General features: G+C 44.8%; 1 protein-coding gene and 1 long non-coding RNA gene across 7 annotated transcripts in view; one reads left to right on the forward strand and one right to left on the reverse strand.

Annotated features, from left to right (window-relative positions):
- Positions 1–1,678: 1,678 nt before the first annotated feature.
- On the reverse strand, positions 1,679–8,162 carry LOC310759120. The gene is made up of 3 exons (XR_014546229.1): positions 7,066–8,162; positions 3,232–3,906; positions 1,679–3,199 (listed from the first exon to the last, which is right to left on the reverse strand). It is a non-coding gene; the product is annotated as an uncharacterized lncRNA (long non-coding RNA).
- Positions 8,163–9,434: 1,272 nt separating this feature from the next.
- Positions 9,435–26,612, forward strand: part of TMEM229B (transmembrane protein 229B) — a 38,452-nt gene continuing 21,274 nt past the window's right edge. The window contains exons 1-2 of one of the 6 annotated variants that reach the window (XR_014546160.1): positions 9,924–9,986; positions 24,434–24,670. Coding sequence is in view for 1 of the 6 variants with exons in the window: in XM_083605802.1 (XP_083461928.1) it covers positions 9,735–9,986 (252 nt within the window). In the remaining 5 variants the exon portion in view is untranslated. Of the gene's footprint in view, positions 9,448–9,483; positions 9,987–24,433; positions 24,671–26,612 lie in introns of those variants that run through there. The other 5 variants (XR_014546159.1, XM_083605802.1, XM_083605798.1 and 2 more) reach the window with 5 other exon arrangements.

Consider the following 26,612-nt stretch of genomic DNA (forward strand, 5'->3'; position numbering starts at 1 on the left):
TGACCTCTGGGAAGCCTGCCAATTGCTAGGAGCAACAGAAGCTGATCAAGGGGCTGTTAGCTATAGCCCAGAGGTTTTTAAATATGTTCATGCTGCCAAGAATGCAAGTGGTAATAGCTTAACGGCTGACCATGATGTTTTATAGAAATGGTGGCCAGCTTTTCCTTCTTTGGGCAGGGGTCCTAGGTGCAATGTGGGGCCCTGCAACACCCAGCAGAGGCTGATTCAGCCAAGACTTCAGTCTCCACCCTGAGAAGGTCTAAATGTAGGCTTAATCACAACAAAGTCAAGCTAGGTTTTATTTATTTTATCCCTCCCCTTTCCCCCAATCCCGCTTTGCAAATATTCCGAGGAAGAATTCTAAAAGCTTTAATACCAGTTGCTGGGTACCACAGTTGGGCCAAGTGCAGTTGCACACATTCCCAGCTTTCAGGTTTCCCACAGGCATCCGGTTGGGAACAGGATGTTGGCCTAGATGGGTCACTGGCCTGATCCAGCAGGCTTGTCTTATGTTGCTCACTGTTTTATGACATTTTGGTTGGCCCTAACAACTCTCTATTGTGAATTTTTGATTTTGTCTCTTATGGACCAACACAACTTCCATTGCATTCTATATCTCATGGTGAAACCATAAACGGCTGTAAAAGTTGTTTCTTTCTTGGTGAGCTGGCTGTATTTTGGTGGTCTAGATTGGTGGTGTTGTGAGATTCACAACCGTCCCTGAACTACCTGTTCAACTTTCTAAACAGATTATTACAAAAATGCTATAAGCCTCCAGCAAATAAAATACTTTCAAAATCTATTTTCATTGTCGTCTGCACAATTGCTTTCTTCATTTAATTTAGGGTGACCCCTTTGATACAAGATAAATGCTCTGTAGAGCGGCCAAACATCCCTGCTCTCCAACCACATTGCCCAAACTCTTACTCTTAAGCCCTTGAAACCCATGATCAGAATAGTGATGTGTGGTTGCTTTTGCTGGGTTGTACACTCTTATTTGCCACAAATAGAAATTGACTCCATACAGGCTCCAATGAACTTCCTATTGCTTGGCAATGGGGAGTTTGAAGCAGTATTAAGCATTTGATACTTATACCCTGCCCTTGCTGTTTGACTCTCCTGCATACCAAAGCTGTAGCACTTAGCAACATGAAATCCTATCCTAATTAGCTTTCATTTAACAATACCCTTTTGTACGCAGTTAGAATGTCAACCACCTCCCATTGAAGGGATGCAAGGGAAAGTAACACAGTATTTAAAGTACTGGGTCAATGGTTCTAGACCTTTTGCAAAGTGAAAGCCCTGCTGATATATTTGAGCCTACAGAACCCGTCTTGAAAACTAATGACGGGATTTAAATAAGGTAAGGCTGGATTGGAAGCCTAAGGGACTGTTGTCCAAATGCAGCCTGTTCTGCGGAGGTCAGGCTCCTTTGGGAATCTCCAGCCAGCATTCAGTCACATAGAAGCTACATGTCAAATACTTCTTCATACGACAGGTTTAGTATTGTGAAACAGGCAATTTTCAGCAACTGGTGCATGAAACACAATGTGGGAACTTGGGAAATGAAGCAGAGTGTCTTTCCACATATAGGTCCAGTAACAACATTGTCTGAATCAAACTTTAATTTTCACCATCTGTGACAGAAGTGCGTTGATCTGTCTTCCCCCTGGGGTTGGATCTTGATTGCTCCTAAAAATTTAGGGATCTAAAAGGGTTTCAGACTGGACTGTGGGGACTTCCTGTCTCTTATCTTAGCAGATCAATGGAATAAAAAGCTATTACAGGTGATCAACACAATCATGTCTCTGTTTGGGTTTTGAGATGCTGTAGGGATATTAACTAAACAGTACACCAAACGTTAGACGTTCAGTGAATGCTAATATAAACTGCTAATAGTTCTTCAGGTGATGATGATGCAGCGGCCAGTAGGAAATGTCTATCCTTTTCTCTAGTCCAAGGGTTGCCAAGGTGGTAGCCTACAGATTCTGATGGATTCCAACTCCCATTAGCCCCAGCTGGCATGGTTGATAATCAGGGGTATCTCGAGGGCACCACATTGGCTCCCAAGCTTTAGATGTTTAGAACAAGGCCATGGTAAATACTGGCAAATAATGAAAAGGGGGAATAAATTTTGTAATTTATCAACAATATTAACTTTGAGATCTACAATGAATACTATAATTCTGGGAAGTCTCTTATTTATTCTGGGTGCTTCAATATTGCGGTGGGAACTCCTGTGTTTACCATGGTTGTTCCCACTCACCTTTTCATTCAAGAAACAAAAATGTTGTTTGCAGCTGTACAAACTAACAGGTTACCTATGCACTTACAGATCAGTTACTCTGCCTTCACATACCAGGAAAGTCTCGGATTTCAGAGTCCTTTGAACATATGCTGCTAGGGGTACTTTCCATCTCAGGCCCTCAGGGAAGTTGTTTACAGCACATTGTACTCATTTTCTTTCTTGGAAGTTCTGACCTAAATTCTTTTCCGCAAACCACCTTCCCGGCTGATTGTGCTTCATTCTAGTGAATAATGCATGTTGTCCTCCCTGGCATGTCAGACAGCATTTGCATCAAGATTCTTAGCGGTTCAGAATAGGTCTCCTTTCCCTCTGACTTCTTTTCTCTCTTCTGTAGTTTGTGCGCTTCTCTCAGATTTTAAAGGAAAGCTTGTGTCTTCCAAGTGGAACAAAAAACCAACAACAACCCAAAAAACTATTCTCAGGGATCATTCAATTCTCCTTAAAGGGAATCTCATATTTTATATAACAGAGATTCTATTTGCAGCAGGCTTGCACATTTAATAGTTTATGAGATTTGCTCCATAATTAAAGATGCAAATTAGCGACCCCCTTCTGGGTCTTCCTTTTCAGCACTCTGCACAACTTACAAATTTTGCATCACTTCTCAGCCCTATGCTGCTGTACCTGAAATAAACTTTAGACAGACATTGGTCTTAGATAGACATTCATTAGCCTCAGATTTTCAGTATCCCCAGCCAAAGGAAACAGGAAACAGCTGCTGGGAGGACAGTTTACATTTCACTTGTGGAGTCCACAGTTCAGTTATGGACTGTGGCTTGCCATTATAACATCCTCTGGGGCTGCTTGACCATACCCCCAAATTTTCCTATCGTCGTGGCCCTTTCTTGTGCCAATTCTGCTTGCCTGGTTAATTATGACTCTTGCTGAGACCTGGTCCTGCACACTTGGTTTCCTCATCCTACCTGCTCCTTCAGTTGCCCTAGCTCTACCTAGCAGCTGCATATTAACCTGGTAAGATCAGGTACGATTCAAAGACAACCTTGCATGTTAGTCCTTACGTAGGTAAGGAAATAAGTAAGATACTGTATTGAGTTAGATCACGCTTCTTCAACCTCAGCCCTCCAGATGTTTTTGGCCTATAACTCCCATGATCCCTAGCTAGCAGGACCAGTGGTCAGGGATGATAGGAATTGTAGTCTCAAAACATCTGGAGGGCTGAGGTTGAGGAAACCTGAGTTAGATGCTGCTATTTATTGCTGTTGTTTTTCTGCTGCTATTTTTATTATTATTGGTGATGATGATAATGAGGCAACATAAAATTCTGTCTCATATTGCTGCTTTTAACTTTTATAATGCTTCGGTTTTATGAAACATTGTCCTTTATACTCATGGAAGCTGCTAATTGCGAATAGCTGGAAGGCGTTTTTTTAAACATGAAATTTCTTTATTAATAATGTATATTCCCAAAACTAAGTAAGACCTCATACATTTGAATAAATAATCAAGTCTTCAAAAAGGGAAGCTCAGATGATCCTGCTGCAGCAGTATGTTATCCAAAAAACACTTTTACCTTTGTGAGGCCACAGAACCAACAGGTGTTAATGGATTGCCTTTCTTTGCTAATGCCTAAAGGTATTCTGTGAAGAGAACAACAGATTTTCTCATATTTCCATGATTATTTCACTTAGATGCCTCATATTCCCCAAAGCTGAATCACAGGCTACTGCAGCCCTCTGACAAACTGATATATCCCAGCATCGCCACAATGGATATTGATTGAATGAATTTATATACTGTCCTATACCTAGAGGTCTCAGGATGGTTCACAGAATAAAATCAAAATATAAAACCACAAAATACATAATCAAAATAAAAACAACCCAACACCGTCCCCCCAAATCCATTTTAAAAGGGTGAAGGACGTCCTCCTGAAAGGACTGCCATATGGAAAAACCACAAAACAAGCCAGACTGATTTGAATAGCTGGAAAATCTTCAGAGATCAAGACCTATTTTGTATGTGCTGTAAAAACCTATTCACGTTTTAAAATGTCACAAGCAGTTTCATAACTTCTAGAGAAAGTCTCATGTATGAGATGGAACAGAAGCTGGACTCCCACATTTACTTCCTAATGGAGTAAATTCATTTCTGCTCTAGACCTGTCATTCTGGGAGTCACCAGAGAGAAAACTTCAATAGCCTTTGGTTCTACAGAGCCAGAGAGATTACAGTTAAGTGTTGTAACAGACTGAAACCCAGAGGTAGTAGCACCATCATCTGAATTCACCAAATGAAGTGAATGATATTCTCAGAGAATATATTTGCTTCAAGAAGACAGTATACCTGAAGGAGCATCTCCACCCCCATCGTTCAGCCTGGACATTGAGGTCCAGCTCCGAGGGCCTTCTGGTGGTTCCCTCACTGCGAGAAATGAAGTTACAGGGAACCAGGCAGAGGGCCTTCTCAGTAGTGGCACCCACCCTGTGGAAGACCCTCCCACTAGATGGCAAAGAAATAAACAACTATCTGACTTTTAGAAGACATCTGAAGGCAGCCCTGTTTAGGGAAGTTTTTAATGTTTGATATTTTATTGTGTTTTTAATATCATGTTGGAAGCCGCCCAGAGTGGCTGGGGAGCCCCGGCCAGATGGGTGGGGTATAAGTAATATATTATTTTCTTCTTCTTCTTCTTCTTCTTCTTCTTCTTCTTCTTCTTCTTCTTATTATTATTATTATTATTATTATTATTATTATAGATCTGCAGAGCCATTAAACCATAAGGAAGGCTTTGCTAGCCTAGTGCTATCCAGATGATTTGGAAAACAACTTCCACCAGCTCTAGCCAGCATGAAGGGCACTAGGATGAGAATGGCTGTCGTAACATCATGTGACCAGCAATATATTGTACTGACTGCCACAGTGTTCAGACTCCACCTTCTTCCCAAAACCAAATGCAGCTGCACCATTTCACTGAATCGTGGAGTCTTTCTTCTAGACCTGTTTGCTTGATCAATCACATGGATGCCTTAGACATACAAAAGGGGAAACATTTCAAACTTTTTCCCTGTTGAACACTGTAAGGAGGAAATTGTCATAAGCAGAACTGAATGCCCTGAGCTTGTTGGACTCTTAAAGAAACAAAGTTTGCATTGCCTCCTTACCAATCCTGTACAGTCTGAAATTCTGTAGATTAAAAAGTTTCACAAAGACATGATACAGCTCCAGTTTTGCCTTTGTGGGAAGTTTCTGCTAGAAAAATTTGCCCTGAATTTTCTGCCGCTCAGAGAAGGGAAAGTGTGGAAGGGCCATAGCTCAGTGGCACAGCACATGCTTCGCACATGAAGGGTCCTTGGTTTAATTACTAGCATTTCCAGATAGGGCTGGGAGAGACTCCTGTCTAAAACCCTGAAGAGCCACCCACAGTCTGTATGGAAAATAGCAGACTAGATGGGCCCATGGTCTGACTCAGTATAAGACAGCTTCCTATGTTCCTATGGAGAACAAAACAATATCTCAGCCTTTCATTCTGACATTCCCATAAAGAGTAACAAACAATTCCAGGCAACTGCCATAAGCTCAGGACTTATATTTGGGAACCTCTTGATCATAAACATCTTAGCAACCTGAAGGCCTTGAGACTTCTACAGAGCCCTCACTGGACTGTCCCAGGAAGCAGCCCCTCCTCTGTGGAGATCACCCCGAAGCTATGAAAGAGAAGCACTCCACCCCTAGGTCACATCCACACCATGCATTTAGGAAACATTTAAAGCACACAGCTTCCTCCTAAGAAACCTAGGACTGGTAGTTAGTTAAGGGTGCTGGGAACTGTAGCTCTGTGAGGGGCAACCTACAGTTCCTAGAACACTTTGGGAGTAGCCATGTGCTTTAACTTTATGGTGTGTGACCCTAGTTCCTGTGAATGTCCCTTCCTTTATCCGCAAATACCAGCAACTCCATTTCAGAGATTCCTTCTTAGCCACCTAATTCCCAAGGATGATAGCTTTCTTGGCCGCCCCATTCCCAAGAAATATGGGACTAGTGCACTAGTCAGGAACAGAGGATTAACAGAGAGCTGATAGTCTCCAGGAAGGTGCATCAAAGGCCACACACCTCCCTGTAACAGTGTTCATCCCCCGATAAACTACTGACCAGACATGGACCTATATTTAAGGTTATTGTAGCTTGCAGCCAGTTGCTCCATGATCTGTCCTTGGTCCTGATGACTTGCTCTTGGGATAGTAACTGACTCATACCTGCTTCCCACTAAATGAGAACCTCCTTATTCTGTTTTAGACTGGCAGTATGTTCTGCTGCTCTGCCTGTCCTCTGAGTGGCATCTCCCTGCAGGCCTTGCAGGAGAACAAGCCTCCCCATATTTTCACAGAATTGATTCAGGAGCACAGCCACCACAGCATTGCCCTGTGTTTACATTGCAATTGTTATAACAATTACAGTGCACATATGCTCATTCTACCCAGCTACAAAGAGCTGCAAGCTCTTTTGATTATGAAGGGAAATAAGCATCTAGATTGCACTAACAGCAGATGAGGTTGAAAATCTGGTTCTGGACTGTACCATTGCAGGCAGGCACTCATATGACCAAATGTTCTTTTGTTTATTTTTTTTTTTAAGTCCTTGAAATAGAAAGGTAAATGTCAGTGAGAAGTCTAAGTTAGATTCAATGACATCTAGTTTTCTTTGTGCAAGGTTTCTGTGTGACTGCAAAACCATACTGTGAACACATAAGTGATTAGACTATGAAATGTATATAATCATTCCTTTTAAGCAAAGACCTACCACTTGGTCCATGATACTTAGCAAAGAAAAAGATTGGAGATTAGAACTCTTCTTTATGACATGTTGATGTGACATGGCACTGGGGATGCTTTTTATCTCTAATTTCAAGTAGCTGGAATAGAGAGATTACAGTGGTAAATTTCTAGTTCAGACTGGTCAGTCACCTACAAAACAGAACACAGCAGCTGCTACTCAACAACTGCAAACTCATTTGCACATAATTTCATATTGGAGTAACTGGGCAACATTTTTCAGAACTTGAATAGCTGGGTGTTAGTTGCAGGAAAGGGTATAGCACAAGAGTGTCAGTTCAGCAAAACAGATGGCCTGGAGTGAAGGTAATATTTCATTTAAACAGTCAAATACTTTTCTAAGAGTAAATTACTTGGAGCGCAGGCTCCCATGGAAGTCTCTACCCAAATCCTACTGAAACAACTTGAATGAAGGAACTGAGGGGGTGCTTATCAAATGTGCAGATGATCCCAAACTGGGAGGGGTACCTAATACAGCAGAAGCCAGAATCGGGATTCAAGATAACGTTAACAGATTGGAGAACTGAGCCCAACCTAGCAAAATGCATTTCAATAGGGGCAAATATAAGGTTCTGCACTTAGGCAGGGAGAACCAGCTGCACTAATATAAGATGGGGAACACTTGGATTGCCAGAAGTATATGTGAAAATGATCTATGGATCTTTGTAGACCACAAGCTTAACGTGAGTCAACAGTGTGATACAGCAACAAAAAAGGCTAATGCTATTCTAAGCTGCAACAACAGAAATCAAGGGAAGTAATAGTACCTCTCTATTCTGCCTTAATCAGATCACACCTGGAGTACTATGTCCAGTTCTGGGCACTACAATTTAAGAAGGACACGGGCAACCTGGAACTTGTGCAGAGGAGGGCAACCAAGATGATCAAGGGTCTGGAAACCAAGCCTTATGAGGGAGCTGAGGGAGTTGGGTATGTTTAGGCCTGGTAAAGAGGAGACTGAGAGGCAATATGATAGCCATCTTCAAATATCTCAAGGACTTTCACATGGAAGATGGAGCAAGCTTGTTTACTCCTGCTCTGGAGGGCAGGACTTGAACCAATGGCTTCCAGCCATTGGTATATCTGGAAGAACTTTCTGATGGTAAGAGATCTTTTGACAGTGGAACGGCCTCCCTTGGAAGGTGGTGGGCTCTCCACTGGGTTTTAAAGCAGGGGTTGGATGGGCAACTGTCATGGATGCTTTAGCTGAGATTCCCATATTGCAGGAGGTTAGACTGGATGACCCCTGGGAACCCTTCCAACCCTGCAATTCTGTGAGTTTATGAAATGACTGGAAGCTACATAACAGCACATCTCCCTTTTGCTTGTGTCTCCCAGCTTTGCTGAGAGAGTGTTAAAAATATATTATGCCACATGGGAGCAAACAGTAGAATATTGAGTCCAAGTGAGTTTCTCTGGCCTTTATGAAGAGCTATAGATATAGCAATTGCAGCACAGACATAACAGACCAGAGATCTTCTCCTGGTTCCTGTACAGTATTTCATAAGAAGAAACCTACTGTACCAGGACAGTAGCCTATCTAACTCAGCATCCTGTTTTCAGAGGGGCCAGCCCAGATACCCAAGGGAAACCGGCACGCAGGACCTGAGTGCAACAGCACTCTCCCTACCTGCGACATCCAGCAACCGGTATTCAGAGCCGTGCTGCCTCTGACAGTGGAGGCAGAACATAGCCATTGTGGCCAGCAGCCAGCATCGGATTTAGGGCAGTGCGGGTGGTTCCCCTGCACAGGGTGCCAAAACAAAGGCGGCAAAACTGAGAGGAGCCATAACTGAGAAGATCCATTTGGGGATGCTAGATTTTGGCCTCACTCAGGGCACGTATTACCAAAGATGACCAAAGCTCATGGGCATAGCCAAGGGAGGAGGTGGAGGGGGCAGCTGCCCCCCATAATCAATAAAAAATCTAAAATCAATACAATTTCTGCCGCCCTCTAACAAAAGGCTGCCCTCCCCCAACAAAAATCCTGGCTATGCCCATGCCAAATGCCACCCACTCCAGTAGCCATAGATAGCCTTATCCTCCAGGACTCCTAGCAGCAGGTGGGGAGGTACCAGGTAATGCATGTATTTATCCCACATATCCCTGGTACACTATGAGAACAGGATATATGGCAGGCAGCTCCGGGGCATGCTGGCAAAGGGAGGATTCGTCTCCCTTCACATCGTCTCCAGTCACCACGCCGGATCTGGCGCACCGCAAGCCTTGGCATGGTTGACTCCTAGGCGGGTCACTTCCAGGCCCATCCTCTGGCCTCGGGACTCCCGGGGATTCTGGGCCTCTTGCCGGTTGCCGGACGGAAGGAACGCGCCGCCTGCAAATCTGCCGGGTAAATTATTCAAAGCAAGCGGATGTAGCTGACAAAGGACCCGAAGGAGAAGAAGTAACCCTTCGCGGGCTGCGCCTCGCCAAGCCAATCCGAGCAGCGGCGGCGAACGAGTGGGCCGGAGCGGCGGGGGCGCTCTCGGGCGGCGGAACACAGCCGGGCCCCGCCCGCGAGGGAGCCCCGGCGGCGGAGGCGCCCGGCCGCCTTCCCTCCCCCCACGCCGCGCTCCCTCCTCTTGCGGGCGCGGCAGCGGAAGGGTTAAGCGAGGGGGCGGGGGCAGGAGAGGGAGCATGTGCAGTCGGGCCCCGCAGCCGCGCTATGGGTCCCTCTTCGCTGGCACACTGGGTCTGCAGCTGCCGCGGCGGCGGCGGCACAAGCAGCCGGCGCAGCCGGAGGAAGAGGAGGAAGAGCAGCCGGCGCCGCGACGCTTCCATGGAGGCGAGCGCGGAGAGGCGGAGCTGAGCCCAGCCCAGCCGCGTCCCGGATCGCCGCCAAGCACCTGCGCCGGGGCCTCCTTGCCCACCTCCCTCCCCGCCGCCCGGGTAGGTGCATCCGCAGAGGCCTCTTCCTCCTCTTCCCGCGACAGGGGCGCGCCGAGGTGGCGGGGCGGCCGAGGGAGGAGATCCCGCCCGCCTCGGGGCTTCCGGGGGAACTCCGTCTCCGGGGAGTCCCTTGCGGATGGAGGCAGCGCAGACGGGCGGGCGGGCGGAGCTGCTGGGCGGGCGCTGCCTGGTGCCGCAAGAGCCGCATCCTGGCGGGCTTCTCTCACGCGGCCGGAGCGCTCGCCGGCCTCGGACACCTTCCTGCCTCGGCCGGGGATGCTGCCCGCCCGGGGAAGGATGCGCGGCAGCCCGAAAGCGGGGTGGCCTGGGGGGCTAGTCGGGATTGGCTCCGGGGCTGCGCTGGGCGCGCTTCCGGCTCGCAGGGGATCCCGAGTCCCGAGCGCGTCTTCCGCAGTCCAGGAAGGGACGCGGTGGGGAAGGAGGTGTCTCCCGGCTAAGAGCTCTTCTCCAGCCCGGGGCGCTTCCCTACCTTGGCGTTGCATTTCTTGCTCTCCTCCTCTTCGCTCTCCGTCCTCACCCAGCAGTCCGGTCCCCCTTGGTCGTGAGCGACACTTAAGCATAGTGCTACAGTTCTTGTTGATTACTCGGGCTCCCCACCCCCAATCGCGATTCTCCAGCGAACGACCGGACTATATATTTTCTTCCCGGCAGCTGTCCAGCTGTCAATATGTGATCTTTTCTGTAGTCGTCTTCTTGCCGTCTAACTACTATTCTTTATCGGTTTTCATTTGCAAAACGCTGAAAGCCTTTCCTTATGCTCACCATCCCGACTCTTCATAAAGTGAGCTGCTGTACCATTAGCCTCATTTTACAGATATGAAAACTGAGGCTGAAAGAGGAAATGGAGCCCTTGCCAAGGCCAACCAGTGAGAGACAGCGGTGGGTTTGGGACCAAATGATCTCCCAGATCCAAGCCTCACCTGGCTCTCAGTGAGGTTTATTCCCTGCTAGCCTCACTATATTCCTACCATCTCCTCAGCCTGCTTTTTGCTTCTGATAATTTGGCTGGCTTGGTTGCCTTTGGAAACCTTCGCCACAATCCACTTGTTGGCCTCTGAAGTGCCATACAGACTGAATGTAGTGATTTCTCTGGAGTTTGTCATAGTTCTTTACTTTCTGGCTGTAGTTAAGGGCATCTACTGTATCCGTGGTAGACCTGTCTTCTAGGTGCCACTACCAGGGTATTTAGCTAACACACCTCTCTAGGTAGTAGAGTGCTTCCTACTCAGCCAGAGACTGACTGCATAGGGCTGGAGAACAGGAATTAACTACCGTTGGTGTGTGATATCTGAAACATTAGGTCTTGCTCATAAAACACATCTACATCACTTGATTTCTTTGCACTGGATCACTGTACAGCTGATGACTTGGACTATACCTCATGAAAGGTGGTAACCTCATACATTTGTTAAGATGCCACAAGGCTCACTGAGGGTTTTGATGCAACAGACTAAGGGCACAATCCTAAAATTAGATCTGGGATCTAGTTGAGCTGAGCTAGGATCTCAGCTGGGAACTAGGTGGCTGAGCTAAACTGGGTGGATCTTTAAGATGCCATTATCCCTTAAAAAGGGACATTCCTAGGCAGAGCTGCGGGGGGAGGGGGACAGGACCTAGGCTGGATCCTAAGTTTATTCAGCTCAGTCATATTACTTGATGTGTGTTAAGCCAACAATAATGGTGCTGGAACTCAAACTCTATTTCAAAGGGCTTGTTTCCCCTTCTTCCAGGCTTAGGCTGGCTCAGTCGTCAACATCCCAGCTGCTGAATGGAGTTTGGATCTGGGATATTTTACAACAGCTTAATTTAAATTGGCATAATTTATGCTGGTTTCCCATATTTAGGACTGCTCCCTTACACACCTACTCTAGTGGAAATTGTATTTTGAGATAATAAAAAGGGATAGAAACCTGCTGGTGGTGATTTCTGTATTTGTGATGAAACACAGTGGAAGTCATCAAAGGGGTGAGCATGTTTGTATTAAGCCCAGCTACTTGAAATAGTAATATTGCATACATTGTTCTCCCATCCCACCCAAATTTAGGATGCTTTTCGCATGAAACTGGTTCAGTTGATTTGACTAATTTAAATCAATTCAGGATAAACAAAAGGATGTACAGTATTCAGAAGTTGAATAGGATAGATGGAGGAAAGGTACATGATTTGCTTGCTCCTCACTTAATTATCTCTAAAGAGGAAAAAGTACATCATCTCTCTTGTATCCATAGCTAAATATGTACTAGTTGTCAACAAATGGGTATACCGTTCTGTGCTGCTCTGAAACCAACTATATTGTGTTGCCAGAAATAGCCAGTGCTTTAAAAATAGTACCTATAATCTCTAGCATTCTGAGGACAAAAAGAGAACCTTGGGAAAACTCATGTATGGCTGACTGCCGGACTGTCATTTGAATGGAGGTGAATTTGCTAACATGAACAGCTGTTGGTGTTATTGAATTCTTGTGAACAATCAGCTTGACAAATGTCAGATAGCAGTAGATTTTCTCAGTACGGAAAAATTATAGTTAGATGGATGTGTACTCAATAAGTTAGATCTGACCTACATAAATATAATCAACAATGCAAATAAACTGTGTGAGTATATGTGTGTATATGTGAGATATATATATCACACACACACGCGCGCGCACACACACACACACACACACACATTGCATAATTTATTCTGCTTCTATTAGTCGTGAAAAGTTGTAGGAACTATGCAAGGCACTTAAGCAGAAACCTCCTGACCTCAGGAAATTCATTTTAGACCTCCATTGCATCTGAGATTTTTATTAGGCATTCCCCACACATCTTTAAGCCTATTTTTTATCCCCATAAGGTCTAGAAACTTGCTTTTAGAAAAGATGACTCATGTGTGCAAACATAATGTCACTGGGGGAAAAATAGGATTGGCCATGAACTGAGATATGATCCATGCATAGAACTTCTGGGCATTTCTGACAATTAGGAAGACTTAGTCTCATTAATCTGTTTATTAGCAGCTAGTCTGACCATCTCCAAGGATTTGGAAAAATATGAAATCTCTATATATTTTTCAATGGTACAGAGAACGTGGAGGTCAGGTTTCACGGGCAAACATAAGCAGCAATTTCATGTACTGTATGGTGTGACAACGAAGGATTAATTTATTGAACACTGGCTCCCATTCATATCACGTGCTAACAGGAATCCAGCTGGGCAGCTTTGTGATGAGTCTTCTACCATATTGTGCAAGGTTCTGCTTTCTCCCTAATGCTCAAGTTCTTCAGCTAATGACTAAACTTTTATGTATGACTCTACATCCTTTTTAGAGGGGGGAAGTGTACTGCTTTGGTATGGTGGTGGTTTGGTCCGTTTGAACATCAACAGTTTTTTCTTTGAATTTGTAGCTCTTAAAATATTAATGCTATATAACAAAGCTGATTTGGGGGGATGCTAAATTTTGTGCCCATTACCAAATTGTATGATTCCGCCCACCCATGTTTATCATGTTTATTTTAAATAGAACCTGGAGAGGACTAGGGAAGTGGCTTGTCGGGCCTTCCTATACCTCCCTGCTGGTGGGGAAACAGAGGTCCCTCAGGCCTCTGCTCCTCCCTTTCCTTCTCCAGCAAGCCAGTCCTTCTCCACCCTTTTCCCATGCTGTAGACTGTTTAAGCTCAAGAGCTCCAAGAGCCCTTTATTAGGTCTTGGTGGTAGTAGTGCTCACCCATTTCTGAGTGACAGCAGCCCTGGTGCCTGTAGAGGAAGGTTGAGGCATTTTGTTAGAAGCCAGTCTGCCCAAAGTGATCCCCTGCAGATCTTCACACATACAGTACTATAATAAACAATTTGTTTCTAGACGAAAGGTTCTGCAAATTTTGCTGGAGAACCTACTGTGTGTTGGTTAGATCTTGAGAAGTTTCACTTCCTTCTCACTCTCCATCTAAAAGGAGGAACCCCTTTTGAAGTGATAAAACATTTGTATTTTTTCCCATATTTGGACCCTAATGTCAACGGGTTTTTATGGACTGCAGGAGTAGCTAACATTGATGGTGTTGCTGTTTATGGTCCATAATATAAGCATTATTCAAAACATATTCCTTGTGGGAATAAAGTTGAGATACATAGGAAAAAATGGTAAAATTGACAACCCATACATAGATCTGAGTCTACAATGACTGAGCCAAGTGTATAGTGCCAAGCTGGGGCATGATCCAGCCAAAGCTAAGCATTCTTAAGTTTCATTGATTTCAGTGCCTGTTCTTAGCTTAATTTCGACTGCAGCACGCTTTAAACCAGCTTCTATGACCAGGTTTAAAATGTTGGATTATAACTCGGTGGATGCATTCTGGGGTAGGGGTTGAAGCCTGAGCATAAGACTATTTTTTTTTACTAAGAATAGTATTTACTCAGAAGAAATTTGGTTTCAGTGCAACTTCCTTTCCTAGTAAGCATGCATAGGATTAGCTCTTCAGGTGTAAGAAGTTTTCCAGGTCCCAGCTTTCAGAACTTGAGATTCACGTTCTGGACATGGATGGTGTTGGTTATTTTGAACAGCGTGTCAAGAGATTTATTTTTATTTTTTGTAGATTGACAAGAAATGGCAGCAAAAAGCTGCAAAGCCAGTAGCAAAAACTAAGCTATCCTGAAAACTGTATTAAATGGCAGTATGTAAATACTCATAACCAATTAATCATTGGTTATATAAATAAAATGCAAAGATTCAAGGAGCAAAGATCTGTGTTCTTCCCTGATGCCAGCTATTTTTTTGGGGGGGGGGCATCAGGAGTGAACAGCTTTTGTTCCTGTTTATTATGATGGGGGGGGGGTCACCCTTCCTTTTGAAACCAAAGCAAAAATCTCCACTTAGTGAAAGGAAACAGCTTTCAGGAATGCAGTATTTATGTGATAATCCGCTACTGAACTGGTAACCTACAAAGGGAACCATTTTTATTAACAGGCATTTCTATGGTACTCAGCATTGGTAGTGTGTGTGTGTGTGTGTGTGTGTGTTTAGGTTATTACCGTATTTTTCGTCCCATAGGACGCTCCGTCCCATAGGACGCACCTAGTTTTTTGGGGGGGAAATAAAGGAAAATTTTTTTCCCTTTATTTCCCCCCCAAAAGCTGGTTGGGGAAACCGAACCAGGTCGAGGAACAGCGGGATGGCGGCGCTGCGCCTCCCTGCTGTCCCCCGAGCTTGTGGGGCTGGCCGATGTCTGCCTGGCACGAGGGGCGCTCTGCTTCAGGGTGCCCCGCGCGCCGGGCAGCAGGCTGCTATCTGCAGTGTGGGGAGCCCTGCGGGGAACTCCTGCAGGGCTCCCCACACTGCAGATGTCTGTCCGGCGCGCGGGGCGCTCTGCTTCAGGGCGCCCCACCCGCCGGGCGGCAGGCTGCTATCCGCAGCGTGGGGAGCCCTGCGGGGAACTCCTGCAGGGCTGCCTAGGCTGCGGATGTGTTCCTGAAGCGCCGGGCGCTCTGCTTTCAGCGCGCCCGGCGCTCCAGGAAGCAGGCTGCTATCCGCAGCCTAGACATCCCTGCGGGACCTCCCGCAGGGCTGCCTAGGCTGCGGATGTGTTCCCGAAGCGCCGGGCGCTCTGCTTTCAGCGCGCCCGGCGCTCCGGGAAACAGGCTGCTATTCGCAGCCTAGACAGCCCTGCGGGAACTCCTGCAGGGCTGCCTAGGCTGCGGATGTCTTCCTGAAGCCTGTAGAGAGAGAGGGGTCGGTGCCCACCGACCCCTCTCGCTCTCCAAGCTTCAGCGAAAGCCTGCATTCGCCCCATAGGACGCACCCAGATTTCCCCTTCATTTTTGGAGTGGGAAAAGTGCGTCCTCTAGGGCGAAAAATACGGTAACTTGCAATTTTTCATTTTACAGTTGCTATACAAAGGAGTCTAATTTCTATCTTCATACCAACTTTCCCATTATTAACTGTTCCTAAGTGCTGCTCGTAGAAATGAATAAAAAGCATAGAAGATGAATTAAAATACTGTGTAGGTGAGAGTAAATTCTTACACCACTGCCAGGGACCTTGGGTTAAGAACTTAATTTGTTCTGGAGGTCCATTCTTAACCTGAAACTGTTCTTAACCTGAGGTACCACTTTAGCTAATGCGGCCTCCCACTGCTGCTGCGCCGCTGCGCGCGATTTGTGTTCTCATCCTGAAGCAAAGTTCTTAACCTGAGGTACTATTTCTGGGTTAGCAGAGTCTGTAACCTGAAGTGTATGTAACCTGAAGCGTATGTAACCCGAGGTACCACTGTATACTGTGCAGTAGTTTCAGAAAATTCATTTCAAGCTTACTGCTGTGACATCTCACTGAGTCAGTGTAGATGTACCAGACATGATATCTTTGCCTTCTGTCTTCACCACCACCTTCCATCTCCTGCTGGCCTTAATCACAATTAAATATGACATCGTCAATGACATTAACCACGCTTGAGACTAACTAAGCAGGCTCCCTTTTAACCAGGGATTTGAATAGTGACTAGTCGATGATCATCCAGTGAACTACATGGTTAAAGCACAGATTGGAACCTTGATCTCCCTGACCCTCTGCATTGCACCACAACCTGCTCATCACTTCTCTATACTATGCCATACTCTGGTTTTGATCCAGCAAAGGTTTTGAACCAATAAACCGGCAGTCTGCTAAATATCCCTTCCCCCAAAATGACATCAATTAGGGGAGATGAATTATAATAGTAAGATTCTAGGCTAAATCTCAAAATAAAACTTTGACCTATTTTATTAACAAATAACAATAGTCACATCAGCTTTGTTTAGTAGCGGAGCATGGAAAGCAAATTTCCTATATCTCATCTAAAGAAGTATTTGTGGGGAAAGTACATTGTTTCCCCAGAGATTTTGAATAGCCTCTGGCTAGCTCTTTCCAACAGCAGATGGAGTCATAAACTTGTGTCCAGAAAGTACTGCTTCAGATTGCAGGTGACACGCAAACATATGATGCAATACACTCTGGCTATTCATTCACCCATTCATTTTTTAAAAATTGCATATCACACCCTATTTGAAATCAGTACAACAAAACAGAAAACTAATGAAACCTTAACTACAGAAGATTTTATTTATTCATACATACATTGGAGAAAATTAATTAATTAATTGTCCTTCTCTTTCCGTCAAAGTGGTATGCATGGTTTTCTTCCTCCATATTTTCCCGCTAACAACAACCCTGTGAGGTAAGCTAAGCTGAGAGACTGTGACTGGCTCAAGGTTACCCAGTGAGCTTCATTGCTGAACAAGGATTTGAACTCTGGCCTCCCAGGTCATAGTCCAACACTCTAACCTCTGCACCACACTGGGTCTCACAGTGGCCACCTGTTTGGACACTCCTTAAGAGCGGAAGAGGGAGATGCTTGTGCCTTGTCCCCAGGTGTCACAGAGACACAGCCATGCTTCTCCACCCGCACATAAGTGCCTGCTGCCCTTGGGGAGATCATGAGGAGGGTGGCGCATTTGCACACAACGTTTTAAATCATCGTCCCATAAAGGCGCAGAGAAGTAGAAAACATAACACAACCGTCACAAAATAGAATGAGGCTCAGGTTAAATGTTCGAAAGTCTAACCTGGGAAAGTAAAGTAACTCTTCACCGAGCATCTTGACTACAGTACATGAGTAGGTGCAAGTGAGTTTCCCGGAGGAGAGCATTTGATATAATCAAGAGGGCCCTGTCTCTGGTGATCACGCGCCTAAGCCCAGAAGGGAGCAGGCATTCAGAGAAAGGGCTCTGAAGACCTTAATGCACAAGCAGAAACTTGTGGGGAAGGAGGATCCTTTAGGTACCCAGAAAGCAAGCTATACAGTAGTACCTCGGGTTAAGAACTAAATTCGTTCCGGAGGTCCGTTCTTAACCTGAAACTGTTCTTAACCTGAAACACCACTTTAGCTAATGGGGCCTCCCACTGCTGCCACGCCGCTGCTGCGCGATTTCTGTTCTCATCCTGAAGCAAAGTTCTTAACCCGAGGTAATATTTCTGGGTTAGCAGAGTCTGTAACCTGAAGCTTCTGTAACCTGAAGTGTATGTAACCCGAGGTACCACTGTTATAGGGCTTTAAATATAACACCAGCATTTCAAATTTTATTGGGAATAGATTGACCACCAGCAGGGTGAGGCAGCCACCTCAGGCACTTGATTGTGGAATTCATGAAACGGCAAGTTTTTAGTTATTTGATCTTTCTTTCTGCTGCCAGGGAGGAGGAGAACTGTTGGTGAGGTCTTCTGCCTCATGTAGCAATAACGTGGCCGGCCTGAGGCACTGTATGGTGGGTTGGGGGAACCATTTACTGTTTCACATCATACAGCAAAATGCCCTGGGCTGGCACTTGCTAGCAGTGAAATTGTTTCGGAGCTGGGCAGATATGTTCTAGGAGTGCTCCCAGTAGCAATCTTGCACCTGTGTTCTGGAATAATAGAAGCTTCTGGGAAGTCTCCAAAGTCAAACCATGTAATGCATTGCAGTAATCCAACCCAAAGATTGCACCATCTTTCACATATAGAAGTACTTGATATGATGACTTCACATTGAAGGAGCATTTAATTTTGTATTTTGGTTCATAAAGCAGGGATGACCTTGCCTTGCCTTGCTGCAAAGTGCCATCAAGAAACACTATATACCCATTAATGGTAAAATGTGTTTGTTGGGTTTTTAAAAAATAGCCTTGGTGGCAAGTGCTCCACACTGAGAGATGTATTTCTCTTAGTGTTGTATAATATGGCCTTACCTTTTCAATTCAGCTTCTCATGCAAAATTCAGGCATCTGTTGCTTTTCCTGCCACTAGCAGTTTCCTTTCTGAGAGCACTGCAGCCAAAACATGCCACTGAGCACCTGAGTTTCCAGAAGACATTAAGATACAGGATCCCAGAAGGTTCTTGGGTCCTTGTAGAAGGCTGCAATAGTCATTGTTCAAAAGTTTTTGTTTCAAACCCAACAACTTGGGAGGGTATCATAATGAGGAAAGAATAAACCCAAAACATTACAATTCTTACCCATTCTAGTATAATTCCCTGCTCTCTTCTTTAAAAGAGCACTCATTTCCCTTTGTTGGAAGGGAAATATTTGGAAATTAAATAGCTATGTGTGAACTCTGGCAGCAGCTGGGAAAGAAAGCCGAGATCTAGTGATATTCTGGCTCATTAGTAAAAGTTACTGTTGTATGTGTTAATTAGGGATAATGATGCCACACTGAGCTTTGTTCAGAGCGCTTACTCCTTTGCCAATGACAAGAGTACCAATCTGTGTCAAAAAGCAGAGACCAGCCTCAAGGGCATCTGAAGTGGACAATGCATAATATTTTTCACATTGAGTACTCACTTGTAACAGTTTTAGAATAAAGTTGCTTGTGCAAGAACTCAAATAGATTTATGTTAGTAGGGAAGCAAGAAAGGAACTATGTCATCCTGTGTTCTGACCCCTGCTGTTGAATTAATTAATCTAGTGCAGTAGTTTGGGCAACCTCTCCTAATAAATCCTCTCCCTACGCAATCTTGTCTTCAAGCTCTATATAAAAGATAGATTAGTGCATAAAGAGGATCTCATCCGCTAAGCGCCTTCGCTATCATGTGCTGTCTTCCCTGTGTCGCGTAAGGTTGAGAACTGATGCTCATTAGTTTAGACTTAAGCGATGGGTCTTGAACTAGAATTCAACTCTCACTGTGGCTTGTCTTGTTTCAGGCCAGCACCTTTGACAGGAACCACATGTCTTCTGTAAATTCTTCCAGCATAGGCATCCCCAAACTCGGCCCTCCAGATGTTTTGGGACTACAATTCCCATCATCCCTGACTACTGGTCCTGTTAGCTAGGGATGATTGCCCATAAGCAATCATCGCAGTGCAGTCTAGCTTGGCTGCTGTTTGTGATGGATTGACCTCTTTTTAACAATGAAAATCTTCAGAGCTGATGGTACCAAGAACATCTGTATGGTGCCTGGGCAGGAAGCTCTTGAAGGCCTTTCACTGCTACTGAACCAAATGGAAGATGGGATTGCTAATTGAGCAACCAAGGAAATGAACTGTATACATGTCTGGGGTGGGGATAAGTAATGAATTAAGTGAGCGAATAGAAATGCTGACTAATTTTGAAAAAGCCTGCTGCACATGAACTTACTGATGCATAATTTAAAGTGCTTTTCATCTAGATGTCATTCCCTTGTTGGTTCAACATCCTTGCATCTCTTTTTACATACTTTATATTTATATATAAACATTTTTGTGAGGCCCGTCTGAAAAGTGATGAATAGAACTACTTCACATAATAAACACATGACCACAACTGAGCAGTAATTGTTTTTCTAAATATATAATTAAAACTTTATGCCAATTTTTCAAGTCACTTTGCTGGTAAAATAAAAGTAACCAAGGCTGAAATATTATACATTTACCTAGGAGTAGGCCCCATTCAACTCAGTAGGACTAATTCTTTTTATCAGACATGTATAAGATTGTGCTGTAAGGCTACAATTACATACCTGGGAGAAAACATTATTGAACACAGAGGGACTTCCCTCTGAGTAAACATTCCTAATAGGATAGCACCGTAAGTTACTCATTCCTGAAAAAAACAGTAGAAGAGTGAAAAAACTAGGAGTATTGCTGAAGCGTTTAATAACCCACTGTCCTCCACAGAGTATGTAACAGTTGGGAAATGTTAATCTGCTAGGTTGCTAAGCAACTGTGTCCTGACCTCAATCCCTATTGGATCAAGGGGAGTTTACTGATGAATTATATTTTTACTCTAATTTAAACCTTGATAGAGCTGATGTAGGTGGGGTTTTAACAAAATGGTCCTTTTCCTGGTTCATTGGAGTCTTAAGGTGTACCATTTATCATTTGGTGTGCTTGCAAAAGCATGCTAATAATAAATTTCAATAATGAGAATTAAAGCTTTAACGGAATATCGTGTTGCACAAATTCAGTTTTTATGGGATCTTGTGTCAGTGTTAGTAACCCAAAATTAACCTCAGATGTATTACTGCTAGGCTAAAGGTCAAACGGATAAAGAGCCAAAATGTGAAATGATGTCACAGGAATGAGAGCTGTCAGAATCTCTCAAGTATCACTTTTAAGATATATCCCACATTGCAGGTTTTTTAAAAATCAAGTAATAAAACATACCCATACAAGGAATACAGAATTTAGCAGTTGTACAGAAAAAAAAATGATTGTAGTATTAGACGTTCCATGAAAGGCAGTCAAATGAAAGTGTATCTCCATACAGTTCCACAAATTGATGGAAGGTGAAAACCATGTTCAGTTGTCTTAACAAAGTCCATAGAAGGATACCATGTCATATAGATGGTGTGAGTCTTATTCACCCCATATCAATATTCTTTTTGTGAAATGGTTAATTCGTCCATAAGCACAGTGTCCCATACTTGCAAAATTCATGCTTCAAAAAGATTTTCATTTAAAAGTTTTCCCATTTTTTGCAGTCACTAATCTAGATGCAGTTAATAAATGGAAGATGATGTCTTCATTGGTTATGTTCTTAATATGAGGAGTAAAATAAAATAGTAGGGCTAATTTTGCATCTGTCCATACTTTTCAGTTTTAGCTATATAAAAGTGCTGTACTTTGCTAAAGTCCTTCAGTTTTTCACCAGTTTGTTCTTACGGGATTTTGCTTTAGAGACCCCGTGATTGTGGAATCAAACGTTCTGGTTCTTTTCCAGACAGGCACGTGCTTTCATTAGTCAATGTGGCTGCCTACACTTTTCTTAGAGCTATATGAATGCAGTCAACAGCTCCATGCTTTGTTTTTATACACAGGAATGACTTCAAAAAGCCTGCATTTTTGCTAATTTACATTGTAATGGGGCAGCAAACTTGAAACATAAGCAAAGAGTCTGCAAAATAGGCATTCAGATTTGCTACAAAGCTGATTATTTCTACCATTTACCCTCTTGTTTCTCAGAAATCAAATTGGAGGCAAGGAGCAAAACGTTTTGGGTGCTGTGTTCTCACAGGGTTGTTGCAGCTTTCTACCTTGTAGGTTGGATTGTTTTAATACTCTTAATGCAGTAGGGTAGCGGGGGGGGGGCACAAGCGTGATTGCCCTAGCACAAAATTGTTAGGGGCGGAAAATTTCAACACCCAGTATTGCCTCAATACGGCTGCACACTTCCTTTGCTGGGCTCCGTTGAAAACAGCTTTTCCAGACAACGGAACAAGTTTTCTTTTCTTGGTGGTTGCAATTTCCGCCATTAGGCAGTTGCATGCTGATGTGTACTCCATCCAGTGAATATAAAGCTTGCATCAATTCAGAATCTCCTCCCCTACGATGTCTCATTTCCCAGAAGGGCTTATTTTTAATAGTTGCTTCCCAGAGGATTCTGACTGTGGTTCTGGAGTTCTGCTGTAATACAGTTCTCCAAAGCACTAAGACACACCTTTTGTCCAATTAATATCTCCCTTTAGGTAACTAATGCTTAAGGTACCTTCATACATCACAAAATTGGCCTATCTTAGCTACTGTCTCATTAAAAGCAGAGTGGTATTGGGCTGCATTGTTGTTTGAATACCCTTGGGCCTTGCAGACTGCTCGAGCAATGCAGTGTCTCTCAAGTAAGCAATCATCCATTTGCCTATTCTCTGTGTTGTAGCTGAGAATTAGCTCCTCTCCCTGATAGGCGCTAGCTCTCCTCAACTCTAAAGTCTCTAAAGTCAGGATTTTGCAAGTAAGGAGAAAGAAGTTTCTCCCAAGGCAGTGGTGAATAGCTTTTGGTGCACCTGTACCACAGCCAAGACCCAAGTAGAAGGCTGTGTACACATTACCATAAACTCTGGCTCCAGAGTCCATTGCTGGTGTTTGAAAGTGCGTTCACATGAGGTTAGCCGCAATCCTTATGTATCCTCTAGTTTATCGAGAAATTATGCTGTTTGATGCCTTAAAACCAGCTTCCACCTGATTCGAAAATGTAGGCCACAGTTAAGCTGAGGTGTGTACATTTGAGACAGTGTTGCACATGCACAGATGACAGTGCATGCACACATTACAACTTCACTGAACAGGAGTTTGGCACAGAGAAACAAATCAGCTAATGTACATCAGGTGAAAACATCACCAACCCCTCTCTGGTGTGTATAGCAACATAAGAAAGTGACTTGAAATGGAGCAGGGGGATATGGGGTTGATGCATTTTAAGCTGCTAATATGTACAATTAAGTCACATCTTACGCGCATTTAACATACATTATTTCAACCATATGTGCTTGGCTGTAGACCCTTTCCAGATTCCATTCCAGCCTTTCTCTTCTGCCTACATCTCTCTCTCTCTCTCTCTCTCTCTCTCTCTCTCTGCCACTGCTCTTTTCCCCCTTTATTTCTCTTTGCCTCCATCCCTCCCACCAGTTGCTCACATGAGGATGAGTGAGGGGAGGCAGTGGAGCTACATGGAAAGCCTCCCTGCAGGGCTCCCCCCCATGCCAACCAAGGGAAATTAAAATTTGGCTATACAGTTTTCACATAGATGCACAACCATTGGGACCAAATATCTGTGCATGATACAAGGTGATTGTACGTAGCCACTGACACTCATCAGGTGACAAAGGCTGCTTTATAGCACTGCGTATGCCACTCTCATGCCTTGGTGTGGTTTTACCTCTATCCTGCTGAGCAACAGAGCAGGCAGCAGTCTAGACATGAGTGGATAGGTCCTCCTTCTCCAGGCAAGGGTTGCTTACGTTGGCTATCCAAGTCTTGAGGCATGATCCATTGGGAAGGATCTGTTCTTCCTTCCTTTCCAGAACTGCTTGGCTAGGTAAGGGTGATAAGCACTGTTCAGACCTTGAGCCGGGTTTCTTCCAGAGAAACAACCCCAAAAAATGGATCCTTGGATTCTCAAGGGCCTCAGGCTTCCTGCATTTGCGGGAGGCTGCTCCACATTGTGATTTTGTGAAGTTGTTCTTCCATATTTTCAAGTCCACATTCGTTAAAAAGCAAGGGAATAGCTAGTGTGAAGTGAACTTGAGTGGTGTGAATGCAGTGTTCTACTGAGGACTCCAAAATGCATTGCCTGCCCTTCACAAAGGGGCTTGCATTGATCTCTCTGGGCAACTGAGTGAGGTTTATTACAGACCAAATGGGGGCAGATGCTCCTAGGAATGCTGCTACCATTCTGAGATAACAAAATTTCGCCAGGTGTGCCTGGTGGCGCAGTGGTGATCGCAGCTGAGAAAGGAGCATTGGGCTGACTCCCTGATGCCTGATCCTGTTGCTCCGAGTACAGCAAGTGCCCCTTATCGTTTACCCTCGAGGACTATCAAAGGAAACCTAGATGTCTTCCATTACTGTTGAAAACAAGAGTGGAGTCCCATGCCGGGCCTCGAAGAAGAATGTAGATCTATTGGCAGCGGATCTGAACAAGGGAATGAATAATTCATGCCCCCAAATGCCTCCTGTGCGTTCTCATCCATTTAGGCTGCTTGGGAGTTCTAGCTGCTGAGATGCAGACACAGATCGACTTCCAAAGGATAAAAACCCTTATAGACGCTGCTTGCTGTTGCTTCTGTCAGCCTCCAGTTCAAAGGATTGCAGCAGCTGCTGTGATGCTGGCTTAAGAGGGCGAAGGCCGGACCCCCGATTGCTGCCCCATCAAAACTGTGGTAGTCCAGGAAGTTCTGTAGCAAGGGCAGCCTGCTAGAATCCCTTCTCTAGGTAAGTAAGGCAAAAAAAGGTGGCTTGGCTAATTTTACCAGGAACCATGTGGTGGGCAGGGGAGGGCAGCGGCTCAGCCCAGAATTGGAAATGGCCTTGTTTATGTGCCAAGGGGCTTTTCTTAGGAGCGGGGGCGGGGGCGGGCGGGCACAGGAGAAAGCAAAGCAGGTTTGTCTCTGCCAAAAGCTTGCTAAAAACAGACAAGGCTTTGATTCGCTTTCAGCCACCATCTTAAGAAGTAAAGCTGATTTAATAGCTGTTCAGTGAAGTAAATTCATTGTGTGGAGTCACTTACTAGCTGGGCAGTTGTCCATATCGGAGTTGGCAGCTAAGGGCTTGGGAGGAGGAATTTCTCTCCCTGCCTTGGTCGAGGTCTCTTTAGGTCACGGCAGAGGTGCACTGGCAGGGCAGCAGCGGGGAGAGGGGTTAGTCCAGGTCGGCAGGAAACACAACTTCATTCTTCCAAGCTGTCTATCCAGCGCCCGTGAAACAGGGCTTGTGGGCTGCCAAACTTCCTCTTCTTTGTTTGCTCAAGTCCCTGCTGTTGATTTATAGTGCCACCTTTTACCTTCCCTGTTTTCACTGAGCGTAAGCTCTTTCCACTGGATTCAATAACTTCTTTTACATTTTGCTGCTCGGGTTGCCATTGATCCAACAGGCTGTATATCCTGTGGAGGAGAGTGTATGACCTAGCTATTTAAAGCAGGTGTTTAAACCCCAGCGTGAGTCAGGTTTCTTAACAATGGGCTATTGCCACTCCATCTCAAGGTTGTTCTAGTCAGACTGTCTCCTCTCCAGATCCCAGTGATATCCAGCTAAGTCATACTCGGAATAGACACGTTAAAACCAGTGTGCTTAAGTTACTTAAGTTCATTGATTTCAGTGGGTCTGCTCTGAGTATGACTAATGTTGGATGTCATCCAGGGCGCTGTCTTGCTCTGGGTGTGTGTGTGTGTGTGTGTGTGTGTGTGAGAGAGAGAGAGAGAGAGAGAGAGAGAGAGAGAGAGAGAGGTTAGAAATATAAATGTGTCACAATTCAGTTGCAATGTATGAAGTTAGGCACATGGATGTCGTCTGTTGCAAAAACTGCAAACTGTAGCTGATGTTTATCTGGTCTTGACTATTATGTTACAACAGAAGCAGGGAGCACAGCACAACTTATTTATACAGACTTATCAAGACATTTGCCTCTTGGAACAATATACAGCACAAAGGGAGAAAATACAGTAAATGCAATAAAATAACACATTGCAGCAGCATTTGAAAGTCCAGCATTGCAGTAGTGAAGATTACCAGAGCATGGGCTACTATGGCTGAGCCGTATCCATACCTGCTTTTTTCTGCATAGCCCTGCCCCTGAATCTGTGCCAAGGTTACACTAGGCAGCCTTTCTCAACCTTGGGTCCGTAAATGTTGTTGGACTACAACTCCTATCATCCTAGCTAGCAGGATGAGTGGTCAGGAATGATGGGAGTTGTAGTCCAGCAACATCTACGGACCCAAGGTTGAGAAAGGCTGCACTAGAAAATGTGACGGAATACAGGTTCAACCGAGTCCACACAAGTTTTGGCCACACACAAACAAACAAACAAACAAACACACAGCACCATTTGTGCAAGAACTAATCCCCATGACTTCTGAATTTAGGGAACTGTTGTTGTTGTGGTGGTTGTTTAGTCGTTTAGCCGTGTCTGACTCTTCATGACCCCATGGACCAGAGCACGCCAGGCACTCCTGTCTCCCACTGCCTCCCGCAGTTTGGTCAAACTCATGCTGGTAGCTTTGAGAACACTGTCCAACCATCTCGTCCTCTGCCGTCCCCTTTTCCTTGTGCCATCTTTCCCAACATCAGGGTCTTTTCCAGGGAGTCTTCTCTTCTCATGAGGTGGCCAAAGTATTGGAGCCTCAGCTTCACGATCTGGCCTTCCAGTGAGCACTCAGG

The sequence above is a fragment of the Podarcis filfolensis genome (genome assembly GCF_964270895.1).
Source record: "Podarcis filfolensis genome assembly, chromosome: 1".
Taxonomy (NCBI): Eukaryota; Metazoa; Chordata; class Lepidosauria; order Squamata; family Lacertidae; genus Podarcis; species Podarcis filfolensis.